Source organism: Osmerus mordax, chromosome 2 (genome assembly GCF_038355195.1).
Source record: "Osmerus mordax isolate fOsmMor3 chromosome 2, fOsmMor3.pri, whole genome shotgun sequence".
In the NCBI taxonomy this organism is placed as follows: Eukaryota; Metazoa; Chordata; class Actinopteri; order Osmeriformes; family Osmeridae; genus Osmerus; species Osmerus mordax.
Genome location: NC_090051.1, coordinates 13,893,561 through 13,903,657, shown reverse-complemented (window position 1 = coordinate 13,903,657; position 10,097 = coordinate 13,893,561). Strand labels below are relative to the sequence as shown.

The 10,097-nt window shown below is 43.7% G+C and overlaps 1 protein-coding gene across 2 annotated transcripts; it reads left to right on the top strand.

Moving 5' to 3' along the window:
* The first annotated feature begins 201 nt into the window (after positions 1–201).
* Positions 202–9,821, top strand: zgc:113337 (uncharacterized protein LOC503741 homolog). Of its 2 annotated transcripts, none has more exons than XM_067229383.1 (8): positions 202–279; positions 596–680; positions 850–925; positions 1,232–1,552; positions 2,240–2,569; positions 4,822–5,106; positions 5,567–5,668; positions 6,907–9,821. In XM_067229383.1, the coding sequence occupies exons 3-8, from the start codon at positions 853–855 to the stop codon at positions 6,909–6,911; spliced, it is 1,116 nt and encodes a 371-aa protein (XP_067085484.1). In that variant the 5' UTR covers positions 202–279; positions 596–680; positions 850–852; the 3' UTR covers positions 6,912–9,821. The 2 variants fall into 2 exon arrangements, with proteins under 2 accessions (XP_067085484.1, XP_067085483.1); XM_067229382.1 differs by having other exon boundaries at positions 806–925.
* Positions 9,822–10,097: the final 276 nt, after the last annotated feature.

The following is a 10,097-nucleotide window of genomic DNA, read 5'->3' as shown; positions in this document are numbered from 1 at the left end:
AAATGTAAGAAATACCGACCCGAGGACCCAGTCGAGTGGTGAACGAATCTGTTTTCATATATTGAGCCTTGCTAAATGATGTCACGATGTGATGCCACGAGAAAATGAATGAATCACTCTCTGAGTCTCTGAGTCATTTTAAAGATTCGTTCAAAATGAACGAATCGTTCACGAACTACAGATCACAAGTAGACCGTGGACCGTGAGTAGACTGTAGACTGCAAATCCATAGTAACACTACAATCACCGAGAGAGCACGCATCATCCTGAAGTTTTCGAGTAAGATATATATTTTTTATTTTTCAGAAAAAAAAGTGTTAGTGTAAAAAATCGTATGGTTCCAGGATCCAGCCTACATTACTGAATTATAGAGATGGTTTAACATTAAAAGCAAGCTTTGGATTTGAACTCGACGGATAAAGTAAACGATTTTTGGTGAATTACTTCTATAATCTTGAAAATTAAATAGAGCTAATGTGAAAAAAAGTGGTCTCAGTAAATTCATAGGAAACTGTTGGTTGTGTGTGGTAGGCTAACTGTAGTATTTGATGGTTGGGGTAGATCTTTGATTTTGGTCTGTCATCATCTGCACTAGGAGAGTGACAGAAAGACATATGCGTGTGTAAGATGAAGCTGGCCTGATAAACAACCTGAAGACAGTCTACACCACCATTCACACTGTAAGTTTTTATTATCTATGATACATGGCTGGGATCATGTTCCAACTACACCTCTGCTGTTAGTTGAGCTCTGTTGTTCATTGTTTATTGTTGTGTGAGTTACTGTTTTTGACCGGTCTGACTAGTGTGACCTTTCACCCCATCCCCACACCTGCCCTCTCTGGTGGAGACTATGATGTGTGAGGCCGACTTGAAGAGATGCCTGCAGCTGTGTATGTCCTTATTACTGGTCGCCAGACTGCAGGGTGCGTGTCCGCAATACAAAAAGTGAAACCTGTGTTGTACCAAAGAAAAGAAAAGCTTGAATAATAGAGACCGTTGGAGATACTTATTGTGCCGTATTATTTATTACCTTCAGCCTTTACTCCCTTAGCATTTACCACTTTGTACACTTTATATTTATTATATATATGTATTATATATATAAAAAATAATTAACTTCGTATTGCTGTTATTACTGAGCAATGTTGTAACCTTCTAGCAATCTCTGGCACAAGAATTTCCTTTGAGTTTAATAACGTTTTATTTGATCTTTGTTCTGTATATCTCAGGTAGGGTGGTAGCTCCACCCCAGTTGGAGGCTCCAGTCGAGCAGCCCTTCACCCTGACCTGCAGTGTGTCTGGGGTCCGGGGTGATGCTGTGAGGCAGGTCCGCTGGCTGGATGTTCAGAACCAAACACTGCTGTCCCATCAGCCGGGCCAGGTTGACAGCGTGAGCGGGCAGCAGCACGTGCAGCTGGCCCGCTCCACCAAGGACTCCTCCGCCATCACCATCCGCAGGGTGGGCTTCAGGGATGAGGGCTGCTACACATGCATCTTTGACCTGCATCCAGTCGGATCCGAGGAGGGACGCACCTGCCTCACCGTCACCTGTGAGAACATACTGTCTGGCCTGGGGCTGGGGGGGGTCAAGGGTTCTGTTTACACAGTGAAGACACAATCGACAGGAGCAAAGCGGGGGAGGGCGGTGTCGGCTGATTGATGGGCAGTGATGGAGGTGATACTGTAGATAATGATGGAGGAGATAGGCAGTTGTGGTGGTGATAGATGGTGCTTGTGGCGACAGCTATTGATGGAGGCGATGCTGTAGATAATGATGGAGGTAATATAGAGGGCCACAGAAAGAGAGAGGACAAGGCAGAGGAAGACCAGTCTGTTCACATTAGATCTATAATTAGATCCGCTGATGGTCCTAAATCATTTGCTCCGATGCCATTTGTCTTTCTCTTTGGTGCCACACTTTGTTCCCAGCATTGAGTTAGCACGTGTGTCTGTGTGTGTGTGTACACGTGTGTGCGAGAGAGAACAGTCGCCTAGAGCTTGGATCATGGGGTTATGGAAAGAAAATGAATGCAGAGGAATGGATCCCAGTGTAGCCACTGAGGATGGAGAGAGGGATCGTTCAGTAAAGCGAAAGCAGCTGTCTCAGACACTTGAGCTAATGTCAGCTAATCTGTGTGTATCTCCGTGTCCTGTTCCCACCTTGTAGCAACATTCAGACTCCTCTCTCTCCCTTTCTCCCCCTCACTCTCTTCCCCTCTCTTTCTCTTCTCCCCCAGCTCGTCTCACATCTGAGGGTAACAAGACAGCAGTGAGTGGCAAACAGGCGTCGCTTTCTTGCTCCTACGGCCTGCCTGAAAAGGTCCAGCAAGTTCTGTGGAAGAGGACAGTCGAGCAAGGGGACTCAGGTGAAATAGCCTCTTACGCCAAGCGCAGCGACCCAATGATCGAGCCCCCCTTCCAGGGCAGGGTCTGGCTCAGCGCCTCCCTGTCCAACAGCCAGCTCACCCTCCAGCCTGTCAGCACCCAGGACGAGGGGTGCTATACCTGCCAGTACCACACCTACCCTGAGGGGACTAAGACCGCAACTTCCTGCCTCTCTGTCTATGGTAATTATGGGTGGGGGGATGATTATGATAATGGAGATGATGGTATTAGTGGTTGTGATGATGATGGTGATGATGATGGTGAACATTATAGTGGTGGGGGTGATGAAGATGATGATAGTGGTAATGACGATGAACATATTGAGGATGAATATGATGACTGTGAGTGGTCTACTAATGGTTTTTGGCCATTGGGGTTCTGTTTTTATAGTATGTAAACAGCCATCCTCCTTCCTTCACCTCTAAAAATGTTATAGAGTAGAAAAGGGCTGTATAACTAAACAGTGAATGGTGTCTGTTTCCCTTCTGCGCCGAGTTAAGAGCCAGTCTGAGGGTGTGTCCACTGGCTCCATGCTGGATAATGACTCTCACAGGCCTATGTAGCTGCAGTGTTATTCCTGACTATAGTACTTGCAATACGAATGTAGGGGTCAGGTAACAGCGGTGGGATGTTTCCCCTCATGGCTTAGAGAAGATAGTTTGTTTGTCTGCATACTTGGCCTTATTGAAGCTGTGGGGGCAGGGGGTTGGAGGCGGTCCTGATCTGGTATCAGATTGGCCGTGCACTAAAAGGCGTCATTATGATGTCCAACATGCACATTCTATTCAGTTGGACGTATTGTCGTAAGACAACAAATAGCATAGGCAACGAAAGCAGGGCTGCGGCTAACCCCAAAACCTAACCCTAACCCAAAATTGGTGCAAGGACGGAGAGATAGGAACATGCATGGCATAAAAGTAACACAGTATATACACATGGTAAGACACAATATAGTACATCATTATATAGTTCAAATAGTTACAATATTGTAAACACGTGGCAGTAATGCAAAAGAAAGTCAGAATCAAGTGCAGCAACGGGGGATCCAGGATCAGTGTAATTGATGGCAGTGTAGCGCTCGAGTGTATAATGCTCCCTGAGTGACTGAATGTCAGGGCTGGGCTGGGGCCTGGGGTCCCATGCACAGGCTGCTCTGGGACAGAAAAGAGGAGGAGGAGGAAAATGTGTCTGGGATCTCTCTGTTCTGAAGCTGACAGATATGGCTGGGGCCTGAGGGGAGACACCTGCAGTCTTCTCTGAGGAAGCTGGGAGGAGGACAGCAATTTATTAGAGCTATGACCGGGTCATGGCTAGGACTGTAATAGGTGAAGTATAAATCTGATCTTTGATAGGGAAGAGGACAGCAGCATGTCTGGGTTTGGTGGCATGGGTTTGGTTGTGATGTGTGTGCTGGTGTTATGTGTAATTAACTAGAACATGAAACACAGACTGACAGTCCTGCAAGAGAATGGGCTCTTTGGTGAGCAGGGAGAAAGAGATGGAATGGTGGGGTGAGCGAAGGGTTGAGGGAGAGAATGGCACCAGGCTGACTGTGTCACTGTTAGTCGTAGACAGTGCCTCCCTCTTTGCTCTCTCTCTCTCTTCAACTGCTTCTCTCTCTCTGTCTCTCGCTCTCTCGGCACGTGGACGCCCTCTCTCTTTCCTCTTACTTGTTTCTTTCTCTCGGTCACCTCCTCCTCTCTTTCCTGTATCAATGCTGGATTCCCACCACAACACTGTGTTGGTCTGGAGTGTAAGCTGTTCCTCTAGCCAAACAGATTATATTATTTTCTCATCCTTATCCTCCCTTTTTCAGGCCTTGGCCTGGAGAGGAACCATGGGGCTTAGAGAGCGTGGGTGTGTCAGGCAGTAGTACAGTAGTTCATCTGTCCTCAGTTGTCAAAAGTGCTCCTTCATCTGCCACTGCCATGGTTCTAAACCAGATGGCTAGATGGTGGAGGTTCACTAAGGTACTGATGGTTCTCTGGAACAGGAGATCAGACGTTTATAGAGGACGGTTCTCTACACAAAGAGCTGAAGATTGTAGATAGATAGAGGGATACAGAGCAGATTTTTGGACAGATCTGCCCTCTTTCTGCTAGCCAACTCAAATATTCTCAATTCTATTGAACAACATTCCTCCCCCTGCTCTGAGGACAGAGAATTGAAAACAGAGGCAAGGCTTTGCATATGGATCCCAACTATGCAAGAAGCAACATTCCTCAGACTGATCCTTGTGGTGTGTGCCGTCACACACGGGTTGTAGCTACAAGAACTAGAATCTTGAGACAAAGTGGAGCCATGGCATAATCCTGCCTTAAAAATCCACAGTGCAAAGACTGTTGTTTCAACTATTCAGTTACATTGTAAGTGAGATGCAGTGCAGAGTGTGTATATATCTGTGCTGTATAAGTGTGTGTGTGTGGTTCCCCAGTGCTGCCCAAGCCCCATGTGAGCTACAAGACAGTGTCTCCGGGGGTGATCGAGGCCAACTGCACCTCCCAATCCCGCCCTCCTGCAGAGATTGTATGGAACGTGGAGAGAGACAACCGCACCATCGGGCCCCCTGTGACATCCCAACTGGCCCAAGGGGACGGGACAACCCTGGTCATCAGCACTCTCACCGTCCAAACAGGGCTCCTGAAGGATGTCTCCATCAAATGCCTGGTCCATCATAAGGGCTTAGAGTCTCCTATCGCTGTATCTATGAATACCAAGAGTGAGTTCAAGCAAGGGTTTCACACACACACTCAAACACATAAGGGAAGAGTTTGGGAGGAACCATATCTCAACTGGCCTCAGCCTCAGATTGTCTTAAACAGACCTGTTTCTGGAATAAGTAGTCTGACGGAGCCAGTAAAAAGCATAAACCTTTTAATACTTAGATCACAATAGATTGATACATGCTGTAGTCTTGGTTTGAGACTAGCCAAGACTACAACAATTCTCATACAGAGGCCTATTGTGGACACACGCACACATACACACACATGCACACACAGTGAGAGAGATTGTTTCACAGCAAATCAGAAATCTTCTAAACTTCAGATAAATTACAATGAATTACACATGGTTAAAACAAGGTACTCTGTGTTGAACCATCTTATAATTCTTAGGCTAAATAAATTACATCCAAGAACAACAAGTGCCTAACCTATTTGTTCTCTTTCTCTCTCTAGTTGGGACAGCTCTCACTATCCTTATCTCAGTTACAACAGTTGCAGCTCTGCTGGTTATGAGCCTCTGCTTCTGCCTCTGGAAGTGTTTCCTACGCAAAGAGGGTGAGTGACTGGCTGACCAACAGACTGGCTATCTGATGCGCTGACCGACACATGCATGTCTACAGAAAACATAGAAACACATGTGGTTAAAGGCAGGGTAGGTAATGTTTTGAGAAGCACTTTTTGTCATAATTGCTGAAATAAAGGCACATTCTGATAGTAATCAATAAATCAAATGCTCTGACAGTATTTAGTCTTTTTTTTTGTTTTTTGTTTTTTTATAAATCTAATGTCTATGTACATAGCAGGACTGTAATAAACACAACCAATCATTGCATTCAGACCGAATGCGATGATTGGAGGGGCTACTTGCCTGTCTCCTACCTGCTTGTGCACTAAATGTAGTAGTCAGGGACAGTGTTCATTGGTTTTGGGGGAGTGGCTTTGAAGAGAGGGGGGGTGTTATTTAGGGTTTAATATTTTCAAACTCAAGCCAAAATAGCTAGTTTTGTAAAACTACCTGCCTTTAACATACTTTATAAATAGTATGAATACTTTTTACACTCTCCCTTGTTCAGAGGAGGACAGGAGAAACATAGTATGCGGTTAGTTTTACCTTGCTGACCTGGCTATTCTGAGAATGTAATTGGTTGTCAAAGCCATAATTCTCTACAGCTGGATTGCGTCAGTGCTTCTTTAGGACTCTCGTTTTACAAAGCTGAGATTGTTTTCCAGCTTTTTGTGCTATAAACTCATTTATAGATGGAGATCCATCCTAAGGAGGGCCAACATAATAGGATGCTGCTTCAGCTTGCATGTGTGTGTCTGTGTGCATGTGAAGGTGAAGTTAATGCCTATAGCGTGAAGACAATGGCTTAATGGTTTAGCTAGCTGAACCAGTGTCACAGCCATTCAGACAGATACATGTAATGTATGGATGGACAGACACAGAAATAACAATTGAAAAGCATAACTCTGTTCTTATGCATTTCATTCTTATTTTGAACGGCTGTGTTTTAGACCCTTACACCTCCCAGAGCACAGTATCAGGGCTATTAGTTCTCTGGCGTTGTTTCATGCAGTTTGGCAGACCATTTTAAGTTTTGGGTGGAAACCTGATTAAAATGCCTGAACTTGATGCATTCTATGGTTTTCTGGACCACTATATTACCCAGTAAATTAGCTCTGACCTCAATCTAACCTGGTCTCTGAATGTTGGGATTTTCCTCCCTTTCTCCCTCTCCCTCTCCTCTCTCTCTCTCTCTCTCTCTCTCTCTCTCTCTCTCTCTCTCTCTCAGACTGAGTTGTCTTTTGAGACAATGTTTGAAATAGGTAGAGGTGGTGATTACATGAACCAATCAACTTTAGCTTTATCAACTGTGGGGAAAAAGACAGGAAAGACAGAGGATGACATCACATCAGAAGACATATACAGCACACTACACTACAATCAAGACCAACATCACTGGAGCGCTTGAGAGAGCCAAACATCAATGATACCCTCCGTTTACCTCTACTCCTAAATGACAGAATTACTCTCAATCCCCAGATAATCCATAATGATAGTTGTAGACTTTAATATTTCAATAGCCCTTTTTCTTTTAATACCTTGGTTAGAATTATTTTTTAACTGAGTTTTGGGGTTACGGTGTTTGTCCGGTGTAAATATCTTGCAATATCATACACTAGATATAATTTGTGTGTCGAGGGGGCAAATAACTGAGTGAGTGCATGAGAATTTGGTTAGATTCCATGGTCAGATGGTTTGATCAGATTCTCTGAAACTGACGCAATGGTCACGTCCTACAGGCGCCAAGGGTGGAATGCATTATAAATGTGTCTGGCCAGCTAGTTGCCAATTGTAAACGCTTAGTTGTGTGTGTCTGCGTGTGTGTCTAGACAGTGACTGTACAATTTCATGTTTTTTATTATATTATTCATTCATTTTTCATGTTTGACTCGTGCTTCATGTGCATGGTGTAATATCTATTTGTAGATGTGTAGTGTACACACACCACAGGCTCATGTCTATTAGTATGAGAAACTGTGTATTTCCCTGTCAATGTCATTTTTTATGTGTCTAAAGCATTCAATATGTGTGTGGAGGGGCCATGGTTTCCATGTTTGTCCTGTTTTCCTAAGCATGCTGACACACTGAATAGCTCATTGATACCCATGGTTAAAGCCCCCATATGAAGACAAATGCTGTTGCTTGATAAATATCAATAAATTACTGAGAAAGCTTACAATTCTTTACAATATTTAAAAACAATTCTACCTGAGACAGAAAAAAAACATTGACCTTGAATTGTTTTGTTTTGAGCGTGTGATCTTGCTTGAGGGCTGCATCAAGGTTGATCCGACTGAATTGGCTGTGTCAAAGTCAAATTCCTCTCCCATCATATGGTTTTGGTCAAGAAATAATGCACATTTGCACTTTGTTCAAACGGTGTTTGATACTTTGTCAGGGCTATGGGAATTGTTTGGGAGATCACACACACACTCTCCCTTCAATCTACCTCTCTCTATATCACGCTCTCTCAAGGTGTCTCTCGCACACAAACACACACACAGTTGCAAATGCCCCCGTTGATCTTTGAGTACAAGTATATAAATGCCCCCTCTCCTCCCCCCCCCTCCCGCACACACACGTACACACACAGCTCTTTGTTTGATTGTGAGCTGAGCGTGTGTGTGTAGGCTTGACATGTTGAGTAGATTATGGTACCAAAATAAAGCTAGAAATGTTTACTTCTGGGCAATCAGATCACTCCTTTGTCCAAACTTCAGTAGTGCACAGTAAAGTGTGTTACTGCTATTTTCTCATCAGGGATATCATAGTGATGGGGATGAAATACAAGGGGGATAAGGTCACATGGTCGCTGAGTGACCTCAGTCTGGAAGCAGTCATGCCTCATATACTGCCTCCTCATCCCAGCTTTTACTCCTGACTCCCTCCTTGTCCATGTCCTCTGAAGGGCTTTGTCTTCTAAGGACAACACACACAGATACCAGTGTGCACCGGGTTTCAGAGATAATGCAGTGAGGCCAGCTATGGGTGTAGGCGCTGAGTGTGTGCCCTGTGTGGTAATTATAGGAAAAGAAAGATCAATTTTGAGGAATTACATTTACATCTCTGCATTCCAATTAAATGAAGCTTTTGTTGAAATATTCTTACTAGTATTATATATTATTCTCCATAACTACATAGTATTTCATCAAGAAGAATCATGAATGTGTGTGTCCTTGGTTTTTTGGTTGGCTTAGTTTTTTGGTGACGGTTTGGACTAATTACAAACACACTAACTGTGAGTTCCGACAAAGCCAAGAGAAAGCTTCAGCACATTCACAGAGATGAACAGACTCCACCTGTTGAAGGTTACATCTCAAATCTCCAATTAAATAGGTCTTCCTTGAAAGAGAACTGATAAGAGTTAGCTTAGCACAACATCCCAGTCTCCAGCACAAACAGGGCCTCTATGACATCTGCAAGTAGATTGTAGCAAGTAGGTCTGAGGCTGACCTCCGAACACTGTCAGTTAGAGAAAAAAACGACATGAGGGAATGAGCATCGACAGACCGAAAGAAACAGAATACTATTTGTCCACTAGAGGTCAGCATGTATCTCTGTTGAGGCCTCCAGGTTAGTTGGTTAAAAGTCAATTCAGCGACATAACCCTTGACCAAAAATGTATTGTGACTACTCCCTCAATGAACCAATCCAGGATGCATTGTTCATCTCCAGCTGAGCTTCATAATCTCTCAAATTTGATTTCTGTCCTACTAGATCTGCCCAAGTCGACTGTAAATGCCATCGTTGTTATGTGAAAGCATCTAGAACCATAAGACCGATATTCCCTTTTGCTGGTCTGACGGTTTCCCCACAGCCTCCATGTCACTTATAGTTGGTGGTGGGGCTAAAGCCTAGAGAAGTGCCAAAGGAAGGTTTGGCCTATGGGTAAACTTGAGACATTTTAATTATGTTATAAATGTGTGTATTGTAGTGTCTTATTGTTGTATTGTATAGTTCTGTTTTGTAACCATCTGTACCTGCACTCTATTGTCTTATGTCTAAATATCTATTAAACTGTAATAACTAAACATACTGACTGCATAGTATTCACTAGAAGCAGGTAGGAGGAATGATACTGGGCACTGTAAATATTAAGGAAAATAACATCCTGAGGTCAATTCCTTCTTTTTCTTCTGTTTCTCCTTGCTCTCTTCTTTTTCTCTCTTTTCCATTTATAATAGTCATGGTAGAGTAGGTAATATTACATATGTGTCTTGTTATTGATTGAATTAATTTGCCATGCTATTAAATATACATATAAACTATTCACAGGAGTTGATGCTACAAATATAAATCTTATTCAGGCTACATGTCTGAATGACAGAAAACTTGTGCAAAGGAACCCCTGCGACATCTGCTGAGAAACAAGAGAATTGCAGCCTTGAAAGCAGACGGGGAAATGGCTGATTGGGAGGC

Coding starts and splice junctions, on each gene's coding strand:
- zgc:113337 (XM_067229383.1), top strand. CDS start 853: ATGATGTGTGAGGCCGACTTGAAGAGATGCCTGCAGCTGTGTATGTCC. Junction 2,570..4,821: donor TTCCTGCCTCTCTGTCTATG/GTAATTATGGGT, acceptor GTGGTTCCCCAG/TGCTGCCCAAGCCCCATGTG. Junction 5,107..5,566: donor TGTATCTATGAATACCAAGA/GTGAGTTCAAGC, acceptor TTCTCTCTCTAG/TTGGGACAGCTCTCACTATC.